The sequence below is a fragment of the Gopherus evgoodei genome, chromosome 10 (assembly GCF_007399415.2).
Source record: "Gopherus evgoodei ecotype Sinaloan lineage chromosome 10, rGopEvg1_v1.p, whole genome shotgun sequence".
Classification (NCBI taxonomy): Eukaryota; Metazoa; Chordata; order Testudines; family Testudinidae; genus Gopherus; species Gopherus evgoodei.
Window position 1 is genome coordinate 792,407 of NC_044331.1, and position 24,261 is coordinate 816,667.

The following is a 24,261-nucleotide window of genomic DNA, read 5'->3' on the forward strand; positions in this document are numbered from 1 at the left end:
TTCGGGGCAGCCCGAACCAATCCGCTAATCGCATTAGCAGCCCCCGCGCGCTCTGCGATCCGGGCCCGCAGCCCTTTGCCCCCCCCCCCCCCGCCCCTGTTCGTTGAAGGCGCAGAGGGGCCGGGGCCGGGGCCAGGATCGGGCCCGGACACAGCAGGAGCCACTCAAGCCCTCCCGTGCCCGGGCCCTGCTCCTGGGCACCCTGCGGCCGAGCCCGGCTCACCCCGTGCCCAGGGGCAGCTCCCGGGAGCCGTGGCCGGGCAGTTTAGGGCTTAGCGCAGGCTGCAGGGGGCTTATGCTAATCAGCCTGGCAAATGCAGTAATGCAATTAGAGCTGGGCAGGGCAATCGCTGCCCGGGCACCCCAGGGTCGCTGGCTCGGAAGAGCCCCTGTGCGAGCGGCTTTGAGTCTGCGGGGGGCTGGCCAGAGGGTGCCCGTGGGAATGATTGGCCCGCGGCCAGACGACTCCTCTCCCAGGGCCAAAGCCGAGGCGCCTGCCGAGATGTCGCAGGTGGGGAAGGAGGACACAGAGAGCCAGTGTGCCAGCCAGCCAGCATCAGCTGAACCAGCCGCGAGCCAAGCAGCCCAGGAGCTGGAGGGGAGCCCTTGTCTGGGACGGGTGGTCAAGTTCCTCTTGCCCCATACTACAGTCGAGGCCCCCCTGCCCCAGGAGGAGGAGCAGCCATTCTACCAGGGTCTGGACCGTGTTCTGGGGCCAAAGCAAGGCCGCTTCGGGGAGCTGTTTACTGACGCTGACTGGGCAGATATCACAGGTGAGTCAGCAGGACTAGGGAGAGGGAAGGTAGGAAGGGGTGACTGGAAAACAAACCCCAGAGCCACTTTTGGGAAAGCTCCCATCTGCCCCCCCATCCTCTCCACTGCACAACTCCGAGTTACTCTTGAGAGCAAGGCAGAGAGCAGGGCCGGTGCAAGGCTATTTTGCGTCCTAGGCGAAACCTCCATCTTGCGGCCCCCCCAAAAAAAAATCACATACATTATACACAATACACGGTCACGAAATTGTGCCCCAGACCTTTTTTTTTAATCTGCCATGAGGCTGCATCAACTGTAAATGAAAAAAATGAAATTTTATTCCTATCAGTCCTTTTTCTTGTTCACTATTAAAAGTAAAGGACAGAGAATGCATGTCACTTACTATAATTAACTATTTGAATTTCATCAACTGTTTGACGTAAATATTGATTAAGAGATCAAGATGACTTTCCCTTAAAATTAAGCAATGTTGATTGTAATCAGAAATACACCTTTTTTAGTCACGTATACGTCCTTCCTTCATATCAAAATCTGACTGGGAGTGCTGCGGAACCCATTCTGCCTAACTAGCCATGCACCTCCAAATGATTAAAAACATCAAATGGTACAAACTCAATTTGAATGAAAAATTCCACTTTCTAACTAAATAGGTCACACACACTCAAATGGTTGCCAAGTGCTCTCTGTGGTGGTATGTTCATCTGCTCTAAATGCCTACTAACTTCCCTGTGACAATAATCTTTGACTTTGATCCAATGAAAGCAGGATGGAAAAGCTCCCCCCCAGAAGACCTAAGACATGAGGGCTGGATGACATAAACAGACACCTGTCCCTCACAGGTACTACCTCATAACATGCTAGTTGTGCTCAGGACAGAACATCACAGAGGAATACTATGCATTCAGTGGTCTCTACGCTGGCCAAGCAACAGCACAACTAATCTAACCAGTCCATCCAACTTTTTTGACTGCTTCTTGGGCACTGGTGAGGGGTAACGGTGCCAGACTGAGCCTGGTGATGGGTGCGGTAGAAGTCCACAAACTGAGGCAAGGTGCCGGGCCTAGAGTCCTGCTGAGACTGCTGTCCTGCACCAAGTGGAGCACAGCCTCCATGAGGAGATAACTCAAATAAATATCACGCTCCTTCTGCATGATTCCCCCAAGCACTTCTTCGGGCAGCTGCTATGGGGGTCACTCACAGGCTTAGGCCTGCCTGTTGCAGGCAAAACACAGCAGCAGGGCTTAAAACTCAGACAGGGCTGCCCAGAGGATTCAGGGGGCCTTGGGCAAAGCAAAATTGGGAGCCCCTTCCATAAAACATTTGCAATACTATAGTAACATGTATTAGGAAATGTAAAAAATAACTAGTGAAATACATTAAAAAATTAACTTGTGATAATTTGAAAATACACTAAATACATTATTTAAAAACATTAAAAGCTGTAATGGTCTGTATACATTTGCAATTACATAATGGGCAGATGATGGGTGATTGTGATGGTCGGTACCAATGGGCTGTCGCTGCCTGGGGGTGGTGCTGTTGTTGTCCAGGGCTGGGTGGGGAGCAGGGCACTGGGTTCAGGGGTGCCCAGCTCACAGGGGCTGGGCTCAGGGATGTGGGGAGATGGGGTCAGGGTGGTGTCCAGCTCAGAGGGGCTGGGCTCAAAGCTGGGGGTCAGGGCTATGGGGGGGATGGGGTCAAGGGGGGTGCCTGGGGGCACTGAGGCAGCTCAGCTCTGCAGGCTACTATTCCCTCGAGCCGCCCACATACCAGGGGAGCAGGAGCAGGAACCAGCCAAGGACCAAGGGGGCAGGAGCACAGGTGCCTGAGGCCAAGCTGTGGGGAAGCACTTGCTGACCTTGCCCAGCACATGACAGTCAGGGTCTTCTTTCTTCCTCCACTCCACCAGACCACCACGGAGGCTCTTTTCTTCTCCTGCCCCTCGCTGGGGCTGATGTGGAGGCTGAGCCAGGGTGCAGCCCCCACTTTCCTCCAGAAGCCCTTGTGTCGCGCCGTCGCAGGGCTCCTACCACGTGCGCTAAGCAGAGCTGCGCAGCTCTGCCCAGCCGCCGCCGCCCCCCCCAGTGAGAAAAATTGCATAGGCTGGAGCCCCTGCTCTGGGAGGGAGAGGGATTCTGATTTCTGAGCCTCTGCTAGCAGCCCAGGGATTCCCCTGGGTCAGCGCGCCACTGGCGGCCTGAACCTCTGGGCAGTCGCAGCGGGACTCCCTGGGCTGCCAGCTGCCGTGGCGGCGCCCTGACCCAGGGGGTCCCTGGCCTGCCAGCTGCCGCGGCGGTGTGTGCTGACCCAGGGTCAGTGCACCTCCGCGGCAGCCAGCAGCCCGGGGTTTCCCTGGGCCAGGGGACTCCCTAGGCTGCCGGCTGCCGCAGCGGCGCCCTGACCCGGGGGAAACCATGGGCTGCCGGCTGCTGCCGGCAGCTCAGACTCCCTCTGTGATGGAGTAGGGGCTGTCTGTGTGGGGAATGGGAGAGCAGGGGAGGACTTTAGGGGATGGATGATACCAGAGCCTATAACCTGAGCTAGGTAAGGGAGGGGAAAGGTCAACACCTTTGCCTGGGAAGGGGGACAAAGGAAGGGAGCGGCAGGAGGGAAGCAGTTTGAGTTTGGGCTTTGGGCTGTGTGGGCGGAATTCAGGGTATCCTAGCTAGGATCCAAGCACCCTGAAAGCCCACAAGGACTCGATGGAGGGGTCCTGACTGTGCCTGCAAGCCCTGCTGTAACCTGTGTTCCTGTTGTCCAATAAACCTTCTGTTTTACTGGCTGGCTAAGAGTCACTGTGGGTCCCAGGAAGAGGGGTGCAGGGCTGGACTCCCCCACACTCCGTGACAACTGGTGGCAGCGGTGGGATATACTGCACCCCGTGGATGACGCTTCCTGTAGTAAGTGACTGGGGTGTAGTAAAACGAAGGGGTGGTTAACCCCTGGGAGTGTGTGCCCAGTAGGAAGGACTTTGCAGTAACAGGGTCCCCCGGGGGATTGCAGCGAGCGGTCCCAGGGGCAGAGGAGTCTACAGCTCGACCCTGGCAGAGAGGTGGTGACCTGAAGAAGGGCTGGTGCACTAGGGGTCCCCCTGGAAACCATGGGGAGCGGCGAGCACCCCGGCCTGTGAGTGCCCAGCAGGAAGATGTATGCCAAGCGGCGCAAGTGCGACCTGCTGGAGCTGTGCAAGCAGAGGGGGCTGCACCTGGGGAGACTCACCAAGGACCAGCTGATTGCCCAGCTGGGGCAGGGAGCCCGCATGAATGAACGGAGCCCTGTCTCTGAGGGAAGCAGCCGGGCAGATGCAGCGCAGGCACCAGTGTCTGTCCCCGCTGGGAGTGGTCAGCCGGCGGACGAGGGCTTCCCGAGACCCCCCCCTTCCTAGGCCTAGGGGAAGGGCGGGGAGGAGCCCAGTGAATACCGAGGGCACCGTGACCCCCTCAGCCAGCAGGGGATCCTCCCCGCGAAGCTCACCCCCCAGCAGGGGATCCTCCCGGCGACGCTCGGCATCCGTGGAGCGGATGCGGCTGGAATATGAAAGGGAGCTGAGACGGGAAGAGCTCGAGTTAAAGAGGCGAGAGCTGGAGAAGAAGGCGAAACAGCGTGAACATGAGGAGAACCAGCGTAAACATGAGGAGAACCAGCGCCAGCGTGAGTGGGAGGAGGAGGGGAACCAGCGTAAACATGAGGAGAGCCAGCGCCAGCGTGAGCGGGAGGAGAAGGAGAAACAGCGTAAACATGAGCAGGACCTGGCCCAGCTGAGGAGAAGTGAGGCCCCGGCTGCAGTGAGTGAGGGGGGACCCAAGCCTACAAAGAGCTTTGATAAGCACTTGCTGCCCCGGCGTAAGGAGGGGGAGGACATAGATACCTTCCTGACGGCCTTTGAGAATGCCTGCGAGCTGCACAGGGTTGACCCTGCAGACAGGATCACAGTTCTCACCCCCTTACTGGACTCCACAGCCGTGGAGGTGTACAGCCGACTGAAAGGGGCGGAGGCAGGGGACTACGAACTGTTCAAACAGGCCCTGCTCCGTGAGTTTGGGCTGACTCCTGAGATGTACCGGAAAAAGTTCCGGAGCCAGCGTAAAACCCGTGAGGTCACATACCTACAACTGGTCAACCGGGCGCAGGGGTATGCCCGCAAGTGGACAGCTGGGGCCCAAACTAAAGAGGACCTGCTTGATCTATTCATACTGGAGCACCTGTACGAGCAGTGCCCGTCTGACTTGAGGCTGTGGTTGATGGACCAGAAGCCGGAGAACCCACAGCACGCAGACCAGCTGGCCGACCAATTTGTGGACAGTCATGCAGGGGATGGCAGGGAGGAGTCTCCAAGGAGCAGGCCTGCCTCAACGCAGAGAGAGTCATCATGGGACCTCCCAAAGGGGGCCTATGGAGAACCCCCCCAAAAGGGAAACATCCAGCGTCAGGTCCCTCCGACCCACTCAAGGGGACCCACGAGACATGGGCTGCTATCGCTGTGGCCAACGAGGCCACATACGGGCCCAGTGCCCCAAGCTCAGGGACAGACCAAGCAGACCCAACCCGCAGAGGGTGGACTGGGTAAAAACCCAATCGGAGGAGGGGCTACATTCCCAGAAAAGGGGGGTTGGCAACATACCACCTGTGGATGCTCCAGGCTCCAGGTTTTTGGTTTACCGGGTGGGCGCGGGGCTGCCCCTCCGGAAAGAGTGCATTGTTTCCCTGGAGGTAGATGGGAGGAAGGTCACTGGGTACTGGGACACGGGCACAGAGGTGACGCTGGCCCGGCCCAAGGTGGTGGCCTCAGATCGGATGGTGCCCAACACCTACCTGACCCTGATGGGTGTGGGCGGGACCTCATTCAAGGTGCCCGTGGCAAGGGTACACCTGAAATGGGGGGCCAAGGAGGGCCCCAAGGATGTGGGGGTACTCCGATATTTGCCCACGGACGTGTTAATGGGAGGGGACCTCGAGGACTGGCCTAGTAACACCCAGAGTGCCCTGGTCGTGACTCGTAGTCAGAGTCGGCAAAGGGCACTGCACCCCAACAACGGGGAAGGTACTCGACCTGAGGTGCAGGACCCTAACCCAGGGGGCGGGGAACGCCCAGGGGCATGGAGCAGAGAGGCTGCGGCCTCAGACCCAGCCAGCAAGAGAGAGCCGGTCCCCCATCCCTGTCCCAGCTGCTGAGTTCCAGGCCGAGTTGCAGAAAGATCCCTCCTTGCGGAAGCCCAGGGACCGGGCTGACCTTAGTGCGGTACAGACCATGAGGAGAGGTTGCAAGGAGAGGTTCCTGTGGGAGAAGGGGTTCCTGTACCGAGAATGGGCTCCCCCAGGGGAAGTAGAGTCATGGGGGATCAGGAGGCAGCTGGTGGTCCCCCAGAAGTTCCGTCACAAGCTGCTGTACCTGACCCATGACATCCCTCTCGCAGGGCACCAGGGAATCCGGCGCACCAGGCAGAGGCTGCTACAGAACTTTTACTGGCCTGGGGTCTTTACCCAGGTCCAACAGTACTGCCAATCCTGTGACCCCTGCCAGAGGGTGGGGAAGGCCCGGGACACGGGGAAAGCGGCTTTGAGGCCTTTACCCATCATAGAAGAACCTTTCCAGAAGGTGGCCATGGACATAGTGGGACCCCTCAGCAAGACAACCCGGTCAGGGAAGAAATACATCCTGGTGGTGGTGGATTTTGCCACTCGCTACCCCGAGGCGGTGGCCTTGTCCTCTATCGAAGCAGACACAGTGGCAGATGCACTGCTGATAATTTTCAGCCGGGTGGGGTTCCCCAAGGAGGTCTTAACGGATCAGGGGTCCAACTTCATGTCAGCCCTGCTCTGGTCCTTATGGCAGAAATGTGGGGTCCAGCACAACTGGGCCTCAGCGTATCACCCCCAGTCCAACGGGCTGGTGGAAAGGTTCAACGGGATGCTGAAGATGATGCTAAAAACATTTATGAACCAGCACCCGCAGGATTGGGACAAGTACTTACCTCACCTGCTGTTCGCGTACAGGGAGGTACCCCAGGAATCTACCGGGTTTTCATCTTTCGAACTGTTGTATGGAAGGCGGGTAAGGGGGCCCCTAGACCTGATGAGGGACGAATGGGAGGGGAAGGCCGCTCCCGAGGGAGAGTCAGTGGTGGAGTATGCCCTGACCTTCTGGGAAAGACAGGCCGAGCTCATGGGCATGGCCAGGGAGAATCTGGCCCGAGCCCAGAGGAGGCAGAAGGTCTGGTATGACCGCAGGGCACGGGCCCGTGCCTTCGCCACCAGGGATCAGGTGATGGTTCTCATCCCCGTGAGGAGAAACAAACTCCAGGCCGCCTGGGAAGGGCCCTTCAAGGTTATCAAGCAACTGAATGAGGTAAACTATGTGGTGGAGCTGTCAAACCGGGCACATCACCATCGGGTGTACCATGTGAACATGATGAAACCATACTGTGACAGGGGGAATGTGGTGTTGGCCGTGTGTGGACATTGGGAGGGGCAGGGAGATGACCCCTTAGTGGATCTATTCCCTGGGACAAAAGCTGGTTCCCCCCTGGAGGCGATTCCCCTCTCTGATCAGCTGACCCCGGGCCAGCACGCTGAGATCAGGGGGGTGCTGCATCTGTACCGACAGCTGTTTTCCAACCAGCCTGGACGCACTAATTTGACTGTCCACCAGGTGGAGACCGGGTCACATCCCCCTATAAGATGCTCCCCTTTTCGGGTCACTGGTAAAACTGCCCAGGATCTTGAAAGAGAGGTCAGGGACATGCTGGCTTTGGGGGTGATCCAGCCGTCTTCCAGCCCTTGGGCCTCGCCAGTGGTGCTGGTCCCCAAGAAGGATGGGTCAATCCGGTTCTGTGTGGACTATCGAAAGCTCAATGCCATCACCGTATCTGATGCCTACCCTATGCCAAGGCCTGACGAGCTCCTAGACAAGCTGGGAGGTGCTCGGTACCTCACAACTATGGATCTTACCAAAGGCTACTGGCAAGTGCCGCTGGACGCAGATGCCAGGCTGATATCGGCCTTTATCACCCCTCTGGGGCTCTGTGAGTTTCTGACCCTGCCCTTCGGCCTCAAGGGAGCGCCAGCCACCTTCCAGCGCCTGGTGGATCAGCTACTGAGGGGGATGGAGAGTTTTGCCGTGGCGTATATTGACGACATCTGCGTCTTCAGCCAGACCTGGGAGGACCACATGTCCCAGGTTAAACAAGTCCTGGACCGATTCCGAAAGGCTGGGTTAACAGTAAAGGCTGAGAAGTGCAAGGTGGCATGGCTGAAGTATCTTACCTGGGCCATCGGGTGGGGAGCGGCTGCCTGAAGCCGGAACCAGCCAAGGTGGAGGTGATCAGAGACTGGCCTGCTCCCCAAACCAAAAAGCAGGTCCAGGCCTTTATTGGGATGGCGGGGTACTATCGAAGGTTCGTGCCCCACTTTAGTGCCATAGCTGGCCCCATCACTGAACTGTGCAAAAAGGGGAAGCCAGACAAGGTGATCTGGACTGAGCAGTGCCAGGAGGCTTTCCGGGCACTGAAGGAGGCTCTGGTTAGTGGCCCAGTTCTGGCAAACCCAGATTTTGACAAACCCTTTATGGTGTTCACCGATGCCTCAGACACGGGACTGGGAGCGGTGTTAATGCAGGAGGATGAAAAGGGGGAGAGACACCCCATCGTGTACCTGAGTAAGAAGCTGCTACCCCGGGAACAAAGCTATGCAGCCATCGAGAAGGAATGTCTGGCCATGGTGTGGGCCCTTAAGAAGCTAGAGCCATATCTCTTTGGGCGACACTTCACCGTGTACACCGACCACTCTCCCCTGACCTGGCTGCACCAGATGAAAGGAGCCAACGCCAAGCTCCTGAGGTGGAGCCTGCTCCTGCAGGGCTATGACATGGACGTGGTCCATGTGAAGGGAAGTGCCAACCTGACAGCGGACGCGTTGTCCCGGAGAGAGGGCCCTGAACTTCCCCAGGTCACTGGGCAGAGTGACCCTGCTCAGTTCAGTCTCGAAGGGAGGAGAGCCAGCTCATGTTTACGCTGTTTCACCTTCTCCTCCAGCTCTTGCCTCTTTAACTTGAGCTCCTCCCGTTTCAGCTCCCTTTCATATTCCAGCCGCATCCGCTCCACGGATGCCGAGCGTCGCCGGGAGGATCCCCTGCTGGCCGAGGGGGTCACGGTGCCCTCGGTATTCACTGGGCTCCTCCTCGCCCTTCCCCTAGGCCTAGGAAGGGGGGGTCTCGGGAAGCCCTCGTCCACCGGCTGACCAATCCCAGCGGGGACAGACACTGGTGCCTGCGCTGCATCTGCCCAGCTGCTTCCCTCAGAGACAGGGCTCCGTTCATTCATGCGGGCTCCCTGCCCCAGCTGGGCAATCAGCTGGTCCTTGGTGAGTCTCCCCAGGTGCAGCCCTCTCTGCTTGCACAGCTCCAGCAGGTCGCACTTGCGCCGCTTGGCATACATCTTCCTGCTGGCTACTCACAGGCCGGGGTGCTCGCCGCTCCCCACGGTTTCCAGGGGGACCCCTAGTGCACCAGCCCTTCTTCAGGTCACCACCTCTCTGCCAGGGTCGAGCTGTAGACTCCTCCGCCCCTGGGACCGCTCGCTGCAATCCCCCGGGGGACCCTGTTACTGCAAAGTCCTTCTCGCTGGGCACACACTCCCAGGGGTTAACCACCCCTTCGTTTTACTGCTCCCCAGTCACTTACTGCAGGAAGCGCCGTCCACGGGGTGCAGTATGTCCCGCCGCTGCCACCAGCTGTCACGGAGTGTGGGGGAGTCCAGCCCTGCACCCCTCTTCCTGGGACCCACAGTGACTCTCAGCCAGCCAGTAAAACAGAAGGTTTATTGGACAACAGGGACACAGGTTACAGCAGAGCTTGCAGGCACAGTCAGGACCCCTCCACCGAGTCCTTCTGGGCTTTCAGGGTGCTTGGATCCTAGCTAGGATCCCCTGAATTCCGCCCACACAGCCCCAAGCCCAAACTCCAACTGCTTCCCTCCTGCCGCTCCCTTCCTTTGTCCCCTTCCCGGGCAAAGGTGTTGACCTTTCCCCTCCCTTACCTAGCTCAGGTTACAGGCCCTGGCATCGTCCATCCCCTAAAGTCCTCCCCTGCTCTCCCATTCCCCACACAGACAGCCCCTACTCCACCACATCCTCTCTGTCCGAGCAGCAGCGGCCGGTCAACCATTTAAAAAAAAATTGGGGGGCGCTTTTTGGCGCCCCCAAATCTCAGCACCCTAGGCAACCGCCTAGTTCGCCTAAATGGTTGCACCGGCCCTGGCAGAGAGCTAACGGGCTCCTGGAGAACCCACACTGGCATTGTCTACCGCACTTACTTGGCTGCCTCCCGGCTGGCACTGGATTGCAGTGCAACATGGGGACACAGCACTGCTGGATGATGGGTCTCTGGCCAGCCAGCTGTGCCTGGCACACTGCCATTCGGCTAGCCAGTCTGGGGCAGCATGGCTTGAATGAGCCTCCTGCTGGATGCACAGACACCAAGTGTTGCGCATGGGGCATTTTCGGCCCCTTCAGAGCTGCTGAGTAGCATGCTGGGCAGAGGGGGTGTGGCCCTGAACTCCAGCAGCTGAGCTTCAGTGGCAATGGGCAGGTTTCCAGGCCACAAAATTGCTGCTGAGAGAAACATGCGTATAAAACGGGGCAGGGCATGGGGCTGGGCCTCAGGAGAATTGGATTCTAATTCTGGCTGAGCCACTGGGTGACCTTGGGCAAATTGCTTCCCCTCTCCTGGCGTGTCTCTCCTCACAGTCTGGCTCTGCCTGGTGTAAATAGACTGTGGACTCTGGGGCACGGCCCATCTCTCCTGGTGCCTATGCAGCGCCCTGCCCTGCGGGACACCGATCTGGATGCTACCATAATATGCATAATAAAGCACAGCGGCCCTTAGGGAAGTGCAGTCACCTCCTTGAGGTCCCCCCTCGCTGACCAATGCTGCAGAGCCAAGGCAGAAGCACTAAAACAAGGGGTCTAATATGAGGGGATGGGGAGTGAGAGTGAGGCGTGCCCCTGGCTGGAGTGGGAAGAACGGGTCCCTCTCTGCCCAGTGGAGTCCCACAAGTCCTGCGGCAGGGGCTCCTGTTCCCCTGGGCTGATTCCCCTCTCCCTGTTTGCTTCCCCAAGAGGACAGATTCCTGAGGAAGTTGCTGGTGAGAGAAGGCCAAGGAGAGGCCAGCGGACCCCAGCCAGGCCAGGAGGTGACTGTGAAGCTGCTGGGAGTCTTGGAGGATGGCAGCCTGGTGGAGAAGGACCCAAAGCTGACTTTCATCCTGGAGCAGGGGGACGTCATACAGGTCTGGTCTCCTCCTGCACTCAAAGGACAGAGTCACCATCGAGGCTGGATGGTTTGGTGCCCCGGGAGGTTGGCATTTGCCAGTTTTGAAATGCCTGACTCCAGCCATAGGCATCAGTAACCATGTTCTTCTGATTCCATCTTGCTATTGCAAACAGACTGTAAAACCTACACAACACACTTGTGCTCCCCCTGCTGGCTGTGCAAGGCAGTCACAAAACCTCTTCCTGGCTGTTCTGGCCCCTTGCAGAGCTGGGGCATAAACAGGGAGGCAAATAAACTCCTGGTAGTTATTCCCAGCTCCTGGGTTCAGCCCTTGGGAAGGGCTGACTAACTGGAAAGCTGCCCAGGGGGCCAGTCCACCCACTGAGAATCACAGATCCACAGGGTAACAAGGGCCATCTGCAAGAGTCACCCAGTCTAACCCCCTGCCAAGCGCAGGATTTGTTGGGTCTAAAAACCCTTCCTGGGCCCTTCCAGTCCCTGAAGTCAGCGCACCCACAGGCATGTAACCGAGGCATTTATGGTGCATGCCTAAGTGTCAACGGAAGTAGCAGTCAACTGCAGGCTCTAGAATCCTATTAAAACACCCCCACACACACCAGTCTGCAGTGGGTCCCAGTCAGTAGTAACTGAACCTGGAAAGGAGCGAGCAAGATGGCTGTGGGGTTGCACAGGATCCAGCCTCACACAGTGGCTTGCAGGCCCCACCGGGGCCCTGTTCTTGTGATCACTTGCTAAGAGCTGTGTGCAGGGATGAAAATGGAGCCAGTCCCTGCCCCACCTAGATGCAAGATGTACTGGAATGCCCAGAGGGGATATGCACTTTGGGGTGGCTCTTGCTTCCTACCAGCAGCCCCATGGTAAATGCGAGAGAGCCACAAAGCAAAGTCAGAGCTGAGGCGGAGACAGACAAAAGTCCAACAGCTGCTCCTCAGGCTGCCCCTGCCCTGTGGGCCCCCTGGATTGGGAATCCCCCTCAGGCATAGGGACTGACTACCTTTTGGTGTTTGCTGCAGAGCCAAGCATGTTACTGGTGTGTAACACATGCCATGACGACGGGAGGGCTGACTCATCTGCCCACCAGGCTGTGTTAATGCCATAGGTCCCATGTCACAGTTTGGGGTGCAATTCAGACTAGTCCAAGGTTCTCTCACCACTTGTCCTGTAACCCTGAGGGCCTTAAAACACTGCTGCTGTAGCTGCCTGTCTGGACTCTCCCAACCAGCAGACAAGCCCACACAGGGTGTCTGTGCCTTGAGCAGCCCTGGGTCAGCAACCGTGACTCCAGCACCTGGTTTGTTACACCCCAGCATGCTCAGGTCTCCACCAGCCTTGGTGACTGTTCACCAAGTGTCCCCACCACACCCCAGTCCCAAGTTTCCCCAAAACCATCTGCCCTGATGCGTCCAGTCTCTCTGGGAACATTCAGAGGAGCAATAAGCTCCATTGTTCCTTTAAAGAGACAAAAACACAACTCCAGTAAAGGCAACAAGCTGCTAACGATCACTTCACTTCAAACCCAGCACTGGGCTGGTTTAGAGTAAAAGTAAAGCACATTTATTAACAAAAGTGAGAGATCTACTTATCTCCTAGAGCTGGAAGGGACCCTGAAAGGTCGTCGAGTCCAGCCCCCTATCTTCACTAGCAGGACCAAGTACTGATTTTGTCCCAGATCCCTAAGTGGCCCCCTCAAGAATTGGGCTCACAGCCCTGGGTTTAGTAGGCCAATGCTCAAACCACTGAGCTATCCCTCTATGAGGTCCTTATGTGAGTTCAAGTACAAGGGATAAAGCCAATGTGATTACAAGCAGCTTCAAGTAAAATACACTTTCTGGTGGCCTAGACTTAACTCAACGAGCTATAGCCTTAGTTCAAGGTAGATTTCTTACTAATCTTTTTCTTTCCAGCCATGGCCACCTGTCCCTCAGTCACCTTCCACAGACATGCAAGGGACTGGTTTCCCTTGGCTTCCTAGATGAAAGACACTTGCCTAAGCAGCTTTTTCACCAATATTCAGTTCCTAGAGACTCCAGCTCCCTTGGCTGAAGGACCCATCTTTCTCAGCTTGCAGAGTGCTAGCCCCTTGTGTCTGGCCAGTGATGGATGCCAAGATGGCTTCTTTTCTCTCCCCAAACTCACTGCTTTGCTCCCAGACTTAGATGACCCGAGGCTGGTCTTCCTTGCTGTGTACGTCCCATCCCACTGAGCCATCACTGGGGCTTCCATTGGTTCTGGTCACACCTTGTTTGACATCGTTGGGAGACAGCCTGTTTTCTCTTTGTTTGGTCACAGACTATAAAGCAGAATATCTGTGAGCATCCACAGTTCCTCAGACAGTGTTAACAGAGATACCTTTCAAAGATGGTAATCATCAGTGTGTCATCGGCCTTCATATTCGATACACATGTATAACACAATATTGTACACAATCCGCTGATTCAACTGCTTACGCCCTGGCTGTAGAGTCCCGTAAACCACTGATGTGCACTGTCACAGAAGATGTCAGGCTGGTTCCTCCCCTGCCCACTGCTGATAGTTGCCTTCTTACCTGCTCCCCTTGGTAGCCAGATGGCTCTGTTGATCTTGGTTTATAAATGCACCTTCATTCTCCCTGCCTGATGCTAAGGCTGGTCAGCCAAGCAAATACACTGTGGTATCTAGGGCAGCCTGGTCCTGTGCATGGCTGAGAACACAAGTCTAGCACATACGTAACAGTTCATACGCCCCCGAAACAGACATCACAGAATATTAATGAGCAGTGAGTTATTCGTTTCCCACGGATTGCTCACATGCCACCTTTGGGGATATACATGACAAGCATGTGGGGTTTAGTGACAAGTGTTGCTGCCAGAACACCCCCCACCCCCCAGGGACCTCTGGCTAACACCCTGCTCGCACACCTATCCTGCAGCATTGCTGCTCCCGCCCCCCACCCTGCTTGTGGCTCAGTCAATACCTCGAAGCCTGTGAGGACAGCTACAGAAAATGATTCTTGCCAAGAAGCCCCTCTAGGTCTGGCTAGAATCTACACCCCTTGGGGCAAGGTGGGGGCAGGGGAATTAGATAAGACTTCCCATCCCATCCTGACCCCAGGGTTCCTCAGAGGAGAGAGACTCCCAGTTTCACGTCTGCCCAGAGGCAAGTCCCCACTTGGGGAAAAGAACCCCACATCCATCCCAAGCCCTGCTACTGGTCAAAGGCCCAGCAGCTCAGCTGCAATTCAGAACCCGATCTGACCCTTCCACCCTTCTCTACCACCCCCCCTTGCTGTTCCACCCATGTATCCGCAGCAGATGCCACAAGAATGGGGCCCTGTGGGGCAGATTCCTCCCCTGACTCTGGCATGCAACAGCAACAGAAAGGAAGAGAGACCCTAGTCTCACTCCCTAAAGACTGCCCAGCACCAGGAGCCAGCCACCTCCCTTCTATGCCAGGGAACAGACATACAAACAGAGCTCTAACTTCTCTGCAGCATGCTGGGCCAAGGGGAGCCTGCATGCAGTGCAATGGGTGCATGTCTTGGGGCAGGAATAAACCACTCTACCCTGTCCTCCTCTCTACAGGCTCTGGAGCTCGGTGTCCAGTCCATGCAGCTAGGAGAGGTGTCCTTCCTGCTCACCAGCTTCCTGTATGCTTACGGTCACCTAGGCAGGTAGGCTGTGTGTGATCCTTTCCCTGCTCTGGGCTTAGAGCAGCAAGGTGCTGCCAACCCCTCACTGTTCCTTTGGCTAAAGGAACAAAGTGTAATCCTGGTGCTGGTTGCCTGGAGGGTCCTGTTGTCCTGGCCCAGCTGTCCCTAGTAAAATCACAACTATCCGCACTGTTTGTGATTCTGGGGTTCCAGAAGCCAAGGGGCTCTGCACCCTGACTCCGAGTGCAGGAGCCCAGGGAAGGGAGTACTGGGGAAAGGCAAAAATCTCACTTCCTCCCTCCAGGGACCCTGATATCCCATCAGATGCCTCATTACTGTATGAGTTGACCCTGCTGCAGATCCGGGACAGCCCCGATCTGGGGCTCCTGCCACCCTCTGCGCGAATCAGCCTCAGCAAGCAGAAGAGGGAGCGAGGGAACTTCCACTTTGAACGGGAGGAGTACCAGCGGGCCATGCGATCCTACCAGCTGGCCCTGGGCATCCTGGATGCACCTGGTGCAGGTAAAATATGAGGCCACCTGGGCTTGGGGCACGAGTTGAGTGGAGGGGAAACTGGAGGCTTCCCCCCTAAGAGGGTCTGGGATTAGCAAGGAAGAGAGTCAAGAGATAAGAGGCTGGCACAGGACTGGGGTTACATGTTCTCCTTTACCTAGCAGCTGAGTGAGCTGCAGAGCATACTGGTCCCAGCTGGCATTGACTGCATTGTTGTTGGGCTCATTCCCAGTCCCTCCAGGCCCCGAGGAGAAAGAGGAGCTGCAAGAGCATCGAGTGAAATGTCTTAATAACTGTGCGGCTGCCCAGCTGAAGCTGCAGCTGTTTGAGGAGGTGCTGGCATCATGCAATGCAGTGCTGCACATCGACCCCGACAACGTGAAGGCTCTCTACAGGAAAGGCAAGGTACAGCCCAGCCCCACACCAAGGGAACCCAGCAGACTGGGGCACAGACTGGGTGATGAGGGGAAAGGATGGTAGGAGATGGAGGGGAGGGAGACTAGAAGCATCGGAGCTGCAGGTTCCAGGATGAGATCTCGTCAGTCAGGCCCTCTCTCTCCAACTGCTCCGAGTCGGCTGGAGACCCTTACACCAGTGGTTCTCAAACGTTTGTATTGGTGACCCCTTTCACAAAGCAAGCCTCCAAGTGCCACCCCCCTCATACGTTAACACTTCTTTCTATTTAACACTTATAAATGCAGGTGGCGAGGCGGCCTTGGCAGTGGAGGCTGACAGCTCACGACCACCTGAGGGGTCACACACCCCAGTCTGAGTGCCCCTGCCTTACCCCAAAGGGCCTGTCAGAGCTAGAGAGAGGGGGGTGCGGGGAACGGGCAGCAGGAGAGAAGGAAGAGGAGCCAAGAAAAAAAAGTACTGGGAGTTAGTAACCAAATGGTTCTTCCTCTGGCTGTATCTGAGGCTCTCTCCATGTGAGCCCTTCCCCCTTATCACTGCGTCCCATCCCCCATAGCGCTATGCCGCCTGAGCTGCTTCCCCTCTTTTCTTTACCGTCTCCTCTGTCTCACAGCTGCTGTCAGAACAAGGTGAGGACCAGGCAGCCATGAATATCCTAAAGAGAGCCCTCCAGCTAGAGCCCACCACAAAGGTAAAGAGCAGAGCAATGGCCCACCTCCAGGGGCTAATTCCCAAATTATCCACTCTCCCTGGAGCGGACGGGCAGCGAGGAGCTGTCTCCCCTTGCACTGCCACCAAGCAGCACATTTACAGGGGTAGCCAGGATCCTGCTTATTTCACGCAGGGATCCCCAAGTGCTTTAGCCAGGTGCTCAGTGTTGTCCCCCCCCACAGGCCCAGGGGGCAGTGACCTACCCAAGGTCATACAGGTGAATGGCAGAACAGGAAATAGAGGCCGGGAGCCCTGACTAACCAGGAGTGAACTCAACGAGATTCCTAGTAAAGCTGCTGGCATAGAAAAAGGTTCTTAGTGTACAACCCTTTTTTTAAAATCCCATTATAAAAAAGGGTTGAGAGGCAGGAGGAATGACAGTTGCTGGACTAAAAGCCCCCTCTCCATGCTCCAGAAGGAAGCAGGTGGAGCCCTCCAGGGTTAACGACCTGCTGTCCTCTCTTGGTCTCTTTCAGGCAATCCACGCTGAGCTCTCAAAGCTAGCGAAGCGTCAGAAAGGGCCACCGGAACGCCCTGCCCCCACAGGTGTGGACGACCTGGTGCAGCCAGCAGCGTACCAGAGCACATGGGTATGTAGGTTTGGCCCAACCAGGATGCTGGTGCTGCTCCGGCACAAGAGCTCTGCCTCCCCATTACTGTCACTGGTCGCAATTATGCCTGCGTCTGCCTCCAAAGCCTGATCACCTAGGGGCCCTACCTTGTTAATCTGGACCTGCCCAACCTGCGGCTCCTGGCCCAAGGGCCCAAGTTTTACCAGTGATTTATTCCCAGCTGAAACGCTCAGGTAGAGGCTGTGTCACCTCTTCTTGGGTGGAGACACTCCTCCGTTGCCCATGAACAGGAGACCATGGTCTACACGCGGTGGGTGCCTGCTGGGTTTGGTGTATGTGAGCAGAACGCTGGCAGGTGGATGCTCCGGGAGGATCTTCCTCTTTCCATCATGGCTCATCGATGCCATCCATCCTCTGTGGTGGCTTGGCAGCAGGGCCTCGGCCCGGCCACCCAGAGCCCAGCAGCTTCTCGGCAGGAGCCTGCAACACACAACTGTCCCTCAGACTGAGCTGAGCTGCCCCCTTTGAGCTCAGCCTCCACCGAGAGCATGTCCAGCAGGGGCACCTGGGCAGAACTGTCTGGGCCCAGGGCTGGTCCTTAGCCCTTATCAGTGTGGGGCTTGCACACCCCATCACATCCATTCACAAGGTCCCTGCCTAGCTAGGGCCCATGCAGACACTCCCAGCCCCATCTGGCATTGTGCAGGGATGGGCTGGAAGGCTGCAGAGACTCACACCTTCTTGTCAACTGTCTGTGATGGGCCACTCTCTTACCACTTCAAACGTTATTTTTCCTCCCTTGGTATCCTGCTGTTCATTGATTTATCTCGCTAGACTGACCTCGCACTTGGTAAAGCGACCCCGATCCTTTCATGTATTAATACCTGCGCCTGTATTTTTCACTTCATGCATCCAATGAAGTGGGCTCTAATCCATGAAAGCTTATGCCCAAATAAATTTATTAGTCTCTAAGGTGCCACAAGGACTCCTCGTTATTTTAACCTAGCAATGAAACCCAGAAACTAAGGCAGGAACAAGTAGCCTGGCTGGCGGTTGAGTTGTGGGGAGGGAGATGAATCAGAGCCTTCCTTGGCCCACCTCTGTCATCTCAAAGCTCTTGACACACAACCACCACCTTAGCTACGCCCTCTCCCTAGGAGACAGGTCAGCATCACTGTCCCTGAATCACAAGTAGCGAGGCCCACTCAGATGACCTGTGGAGTCAGAAATGGAAGGAGAACCTCCATCTCAGGTACAGGGGCTGCGCTCTCCTCCCAAGACAAGGAGCTTGGTGACCCCTGCCCAGGGCTGGCTTTAGGAAGTGTGGGGCCTGATTCGTACTCACCCAGCGGTACTCGGGTCTTGGGCAGCACTTTGGCAGCGGGTCCTTCACTCACACCGGATCTTCGGTGGCACTCAAGGACCCCACCGCCAAAGACCAGAGCGAGTGAAGGACCAGCTGCCAAAATGCTGCCGAAGACCTCAACAGCACCACCAGATAAGTAAAAATTAAAAAGGCGCCAGCACGGGGCCCGATTCACGGGAATTGGCCTAAAGCCGGCCCTGCCCCTGCCCATGGCTCCAGGCTGCCTGTGGGGATCTTGCTGTGCAGGTGGCTGTTGTGAAGCTCATTCTCTCCATCTCTCTCTTCTCCTCTTGCAGATGAACCCCAGTGGCCCACAGCTGTTTAAGGACACTAGCTGAGTTGCCTCCTGTCTTTTCCAGGTCATCCCCTGGAAGCTGCTTTTTGGTGCTGTGGCTGTGGCTCTCGGCAACACGGTGACCTCCATCTTACTGACAACACGGAGCTGAGACTAGCCAAGGACACGAGGGATGCAGGGGGGTTACAGCCCCTCCCACAGCAAAGGGGGGGCCAGGTGCGAGCCCTGGGTTGTCCAGCCCAGGACACAGGCCACGTTCCCAGTGAAGCCAGGATAACCAGCTGACAGGACTTTAGCAGTGACCTGTGTGTCTTTGTAAATAAACTTGGCTGTTGTTTAGCCAGCACCCTGCAGCCAGGCCTGATCTCAGCGCAGGGATTGGGGCATGCAGAGGGCTGGACCCAGGCCTCACCCCCCCCCATCCCCGAGCACCTGGACCTCATCCCTGCCCCCAACACAGTGCTCCCAGAGCGCCTGGACCTCCCCCCACCCCCAACACAGCATCCTTGGAGCGCCTGGACCTCCCCCCAACCCCAACACAGCACTCCCGGAGCACAGGGATCTCCCCCACCCCCCAACAGAGCATCTCCAGAGCGCCTGGACCCCCAACACAGCAACCCCGGAACGCGGGGATCTCCCCCCCCCCCCATCCCCAACACAGCACCCCCAGAGCGCCGGGATCTCTCCCCCACCCCCCTCCAACATGGCACCCCGGGTGCCGGGACCTCCGCCCCCCACCCCCAACACGGCACCCCTGGGGCACGGGGATCTCCCCACCCCCACCCCCAACACGGCACCCCTGGAGTGCCTGGACCCCCAACACAGCACCCCCGGAGTCCAGGGATCTCCCCCCTACCCCCAACACGGCACCCCCGGAGCGCCGGAATCTCCTCCCCCCCAACCCCAACACGGCACCCACGGAGCGCCGGGATCTCCCCACTCCCACCCCCAACACGGCACCCCCGGGGCGCCGGGACCTCCCGCCCACCCACCCCCAACACGGCACCCCTGGAGTGCCTGGACCCCCAACACAGCACCCCCGGAGTGCAGGGATCCCCCACACCCCCAACACAGCATCTCCAGAGCGCCTGGACCCCCAACACAGCACCCCCAGAGCGCCGGGATCTCTCCCCACCCCCCTCCAACATGGCACCCCGGGGTGCCGGGACCTCCGCCCCCCACCCCCAACACAGCACCCCCGAGCGCCCGCCCCTCAACCCCGCCCCTTTCCGTAGCCAATCATAAAACCGACTCACAAGCCCGCCCCTCACAGCTTGAGCCAATGAGAAGCTCCAGGGGCGGGTCTAGTGGCGGTCGGGCAGCTTGCGGCCCGGTGACGCATTCCGCGGGGCCAATGGGGAGCGGCGCTGGGTGGAGCCCGGGACGTGGCCGCCGAGCGGACGCAGCCGAGCGGAGCCATGACCCGTGGGTGCCGGGGGGCCCCGGCCTGGCCCTGCCGCGGGGGGCGGGGCTCGTGCGGGGCGGGGCTCGGCCCGTGGGGGGGAGGTTTCTAGGGAACAGGGGGGTGTGGGGCTGGGCTGCCCAGGGCTGTGGGGGGGAGGTTTCTGGGGAGCAGGGGGGTGTGGGGCTGGGCTGCCCAGGGCTGTGGGGGGGAGGTTTCTGGGGAGCAGGGGGGGTGTGGGGCTGGGCTGCCCAGGGCTGTGGGGGGGGAGGTTTCTGGGGAGCAGGGGGGTGTGGGGCTGGGCTGCCCAGGGCTGTGGGGGGGGAGGTTTCTGGGGAACAGGGGGGTGTGGGGCTGGGCTGCCCAGGGCTGTGGGGGGGGGTTTCTGGGGAACAGGGGGGTGTGGGGCTGGGCTGCCCAGGGCTGTGGGGGGGGGGTTCTGGGGAACAGGGGGGTGTGGGGCTGGGCTGCCCAGGGCTGTGGGGGGGGAGGTTTCTGGGGAACAGGGGGGTGTGGGGCTGGGCTGCCCAGGGCTGTGGGGGGGGAGGTTTCTGGGGGAACAGGGGGGTGCGGGGCTGGGCTGCCCAGGGCTGTGGGGCGGGAGGTTTCTGGGGAACAGGGGGGGTGCGGGGCTGGGCTGCCCAGGGCTGTGGGGGGGGAGGTTTCTGGGGAACAGGGGGGTGTGGGGCTGGGCTGCCCAGGGCTGTGGGGGGGGGAGGTTTCTGGGGAACAGGGGGGTGTGGGGCTGGGCTGCCCAGGGCTGTGGGGGGGGAGGTTTCTGGGGAACAGTGGGGGTGTGGGGCTGGGCTGCCAGGGCTGTGGGGGGGGAGGTTTCTGGGAACAGGGGGGTGTGGGGCTGGGCAGCCCAGGGCTGTGGGGGGGGAGGTTCTGGGGAGCAGGGGGGTGTGGGGCTGGGCTGCCCAGGGCTGTGGGGGGGGAGGTTTCTGGGGAACAGGGGGGTGTGGGGCTGGGCTGCCCAGGGCTGTGGGGGGGGAGGTTTCTGGGGAACAGGGGGGTGTGGGGCTGGGCTGCCCAGGGCTGTGGGGCGGGAGGTTTCTGGGGAACAGGGGGTGCGGGGCTGGGCTGCCCAGGGCTGTGGGGGGGGAGGTTTCTGGGGAGCAGGGGGGTGTGGGGCTGGGCTGCCCAGGGCTGTAGGGGGGGGAGGTTTCTGGGGAACAGGGGGGTGTGGGGCTGGGCTGCCCAGGGCTGTGGGGGGGAGGTTTCTGGGGAGCAGGGGGGTGCGGGGCTGGGCTGCCCAGGGCTGTGGGGGGGGGGAGGTTTCTGGGGAACAGGGGGGTGTGGGGCTGGGCTGCCCAGGGCTGTGGGGGGGGGGGGGTTCTGGGGAACAGGGGGGTGTGGGGCTGGGCTGCCCAGGGCTGTGGGGGGGGGAGGTTTCTGGGGAACAGGGGGGTGTGGGGCTGGGCTGCCCAGGCTGGGGGGGGGGAGGTTTCTGGGGAACAGGGGGGTGTGGGGCTGGGCTGCCCAGGGCTGTGGGGGGGGGAGGTTTCTGGGGAACAGGGGGGTGTGGGGCTGGGCTGCCCAGGGCTGTGGGGGGGGGGAGGTTTCTGGGGAACAGGGGGGTGTGGGGCTGGGCTGCCCAGGGCTGTGGGGGGGGAGGGTTCTAGGGAACAGGGGGGTGTGGGCTGGGCAGCCCAGGGCTGTGGGGGGGGGGAGGTTTCTGGGGAACAGGGGGGTTTGGGGCTGGGCTGCCCAGGGCTGGGGGGGGGTTTCTGGGGAACAGGGGGGTGTGGGGCTGGGCTGCCCAGGGCTGTGGGGGGAGGTTTCTAGGGAACAGGGGGGTGTGGGGCTGGGCTGCCCAGGGCTGTGGGGGGGAGGTTTCTGGGGAACAGGGGGTGTGGGGCTGGGCTGCCCAGGGCTTTTGGGGGGGAGGTTTCTGGGGAACAGGGGGTGTGGGGCTGGGCTGCCCAGGGCTCTTGGGGGAGGAGGGTTTCGTGGGAATGGGGGTGTGGGGCTGGGCTGCCAGGGCTTTTGGGGGGTAGGTTTCTAGGGAACAGGGGGGTGTGGGGCTGGGCTGCCCAGGGCTGTGGGGGGGGGTTCTGGGGAACAGGGGGGTGTGGGGCTGGGCTGCCCAGGGCTGTGGGGGGGGGGGGTTTCTGGGGAACAGGGGGGTGGGGGGCTGGGCTGCCCAGGGCTCTTGGGGGAGGAGGTTTCGTGGGAAAGGGGGGTGTGGGGCTGGGCTGCCCAGGGCTCTTGGGGGGAGGTTTCTAGGGAACAGGGGGGGTGTGGGGCTGGGCTGCCCAGGGCTGTCTGTGAGGAGTAGGGGAGCCCAGAGGGTTATGTGAGGAGCAGGGGGGGGTGGGAGTAGGCAGCCCCACTTGTGAGAGCCAGAGGCTGTGGCCTAGGGGGTCCAAGGGGTTGGTCTCTCAGTGCTGGCTGAAAGGTTGCTTCAGGAGCCTGGGTTTTGCGTCCCAGCCCATTGGAAGCAGCGCCAGCTCCCTCTGCTAGCGGGCTGGCAGCGCCAGTGCCAGAGCATGGCAGGGCTTCTAGGTGGAGCACTTCGTGCACCGGCACAAGTTACTGTTCTCGGCACCCCTGCTCTGCGGCTGCTGCCTCGGCTGTTGAATGAACCGGGCTCTTCAGGGTGCACACCCAGCCCTCTCCCCCCCAACTCAGGCTCCTTAACCCTGAACAGCCCTTCCCTGGGGCTCCATGGGGACCACCCGCTTAGAGTGCCATGCTGCTGCCCCTTGGATACTGACACGTTTGTTCTTGAAGACAGGTGGTCAAGTGACCATTCTCTGAACTGACAGGTGTGCCAGTAACCCAGCCTGAGCGCTGGCACCGGGGGACCTCCCAGTAACGTCTCATCCCAGGCGTGTGCTCCTTGCTTCCAGAAGAACCTCAGACAGGAGGGCAGCTGGTGTCTGATGGGGCTGGGTCATGGGGCCTTGTCTCGTCCAGGGTGCAGCGAGTCAGTCTTCTGCTGGTGTCGTTGCAGGCGGTAACCAGCGTGAACTGGCCCGTCAGAAGAACATGAAGAAGCAGACTGACTCGGGCAAGGGAAAGCGGCGTGATGACGGCCTGTCGGCTGCTGCCCGCAAGCAGAGGTAACTATCCATCACGAGAGGAAGAGGCAAGAGGCTGCTTTGTTCTCTCCACCTCCTGGCCTGTGACTCTGGAACACAGTGTCTGACTGAACCAGGCCCTAGGTTCCTGACTGGGGCTGCAGCCCCATGTTTCCTGCAGCAACTCCACCTGCCAGAGCTGCTTCTGGAGGCTCCTAGGAAGCGGGTCTTGGCTCTCTTCTAAGAGGGGGGTTCATGCTCAAGGGCCCTGGGCCCGTGCATGCTGTGTCAGTCGATGGTGTAGCCGTAGAAGTACATCCCTTTGCTGGGACCCAGGGTCACAGCCCAGCATTCTCACCTGCAGTGTGTCTAGAGCTGGGCCCCAGGCAGAACATCCTGCCATTTGGCTTTCTGTGAAATAACAATGATATGAGTGTCCTGCTTCCCCATCTTCTCGTTTCCCCTCCCTCCTGCGCTCGGGGAATGCTGTCTCTTTCATCAGTCAGATTTCTCAGGCATGCTCAGTAACTTGCTCCTCCCTGTCCTCCAGCAGCAGTACCCCCTACCTGTGGGCCCCAGTTTCTTCTTACTGCTTTGAGAAGATCCTGTTGTATCCCCACCATCCCCTCAACTAGTTGTGTCCTGCCCCCTCCATCCACCCACCCAAGGTTTCCAAATTCAATTCTCCTGAATCTGAAGTTTGGGGGCCCTGGATCTGCCACTCCTGCTCTGGCCAGTAGTTCCCTCGTGCTGAAATCTTCTGCCGACTGCTTTGCTACCAGACCACCTGAGATGCTTTCCCTGCCCCCACGACACAGCTACACTCTCCTGGCCCACCAGCTAACAGGCTCCTTTCTCCCACTAGAGACTCTGAGATAATGCAGCAGAAGCAGAAAAAGGCCATTGAGAAGAAGGACAACCAAAATAAGTGTGGGGAACCTTGGTCTGGCCCAGAAGTGAAGCATCCCTGCCCTCACCTTGTGCTGCCCTGCCTCCTCTCCAGCGCATCACAACCTTTGGCCCTCTTGCTGGTAGAATGCAAGCGTGTAGCCCACCAGGATTGTCGCGCCTCCCCACTCTCTACAATGTGCAGCCAGTGTTGGCCTAGAGGGGTGGCCTGGTGCTGCATAGCCAGCAGCTGCAGGAGCCCCTCGCCCTTATTCACATCGGACCCACTTCCATGTATTAAAGTAGCTTTGGATTCCTCTGGGCTGTGAATTATTTGTCGGTGTTCGTGGCCCCGCAGAGCCTCCTCCTTAAAGTGCCATTCCC

The 24,261-nt window shown here is 59.1% G+C and overlaps 2 protein-coding genes across 2 annotated transcripts in view; both read left to right on the forward strand.

Moving 5' to 3' along the window:
* The first annotated feature begins 138 nt into the window (after nucleotides 1-138).
* LOC115658423 (peptidyl-prolyl cis-trans isomerase FKBP8-like) lies at nucleotides 139-18,925 on the forward strand. The gene is made up of 8 exons (XM_030577309.1): nucleotides 139-773; nucleotides 10,888-11,057; nucleotides 14,623-14,711; nucleotides 14,995-15,212; nucleotides 15,436-15,608; nucleotides 16,231-16,308; nucleotides 16,805-16,918; nucleotides 18,626-18,925. Exons 1-8 carry the CDS (start codon nucleotides 296-298, stop codon nucleotides 18,710-18,712), a joined length of 1,407 nt encoding a protein of 468 aa, XP_030433169.1. The 5' UTR covers nucleotides 139-295; the 3' UTR covers nucleotides 18,713-18,925.
* A 991-nt stretch (nucleotides 18,926-19,916) lies between these two features.
* Nucleotides 19,917-24,261, forward strand: part of LOC115658759 (small EDRK-rich factor 2-like) — an 8,367-nt gene continuing 4,022 nt past the window's right edge. The window contains exons 1-3 of the mRNA XM_030578178.1: nucleotides 19,917-19,986; nucleotides 22,923-23,031; nucleotides 23,855-23,932. Of these exons, the coding sequence (XP_030434038.1) occupies nucleotides 19,980-19,986; nucleotides 22,923-23,031; nucleotides 23,855-23,932 (194 nt within the window). The 5' untranslated portion in view covers nucleotides 19,917-19,979. The remainder of the gene's footprint in view (nucleotides 19,987-22,922; nucleotides 23,032-23,854; nucleotides 23,933-24,261) is intronic.

Excerpts from the sequence above, each read along its gene's own strand:
- LOC115658423 (XM_030577309.1), top strand. The coding sequence starts at position 296 with ATGCTAATCAGCCTGGCAAATGCAGTAATGCAATTAGAGCTGGGCAGG. Across the intron at positions 15,213-15,435 it reads CCTGGATGCACCTGGTGCAG|TCCCTCCAGGCCCCGAGGAG; the intron begins GTAAAATATGAG and ends GCTCATTCCCAG. Across the intron at positions 16,919-18,625 it reads CAGCGTACCAGAGCACATGG|GTCATCCCCTGGAAGCTGCT; the intron begins GTATGTAGGTTT and ends TGTCTTTTCCAG.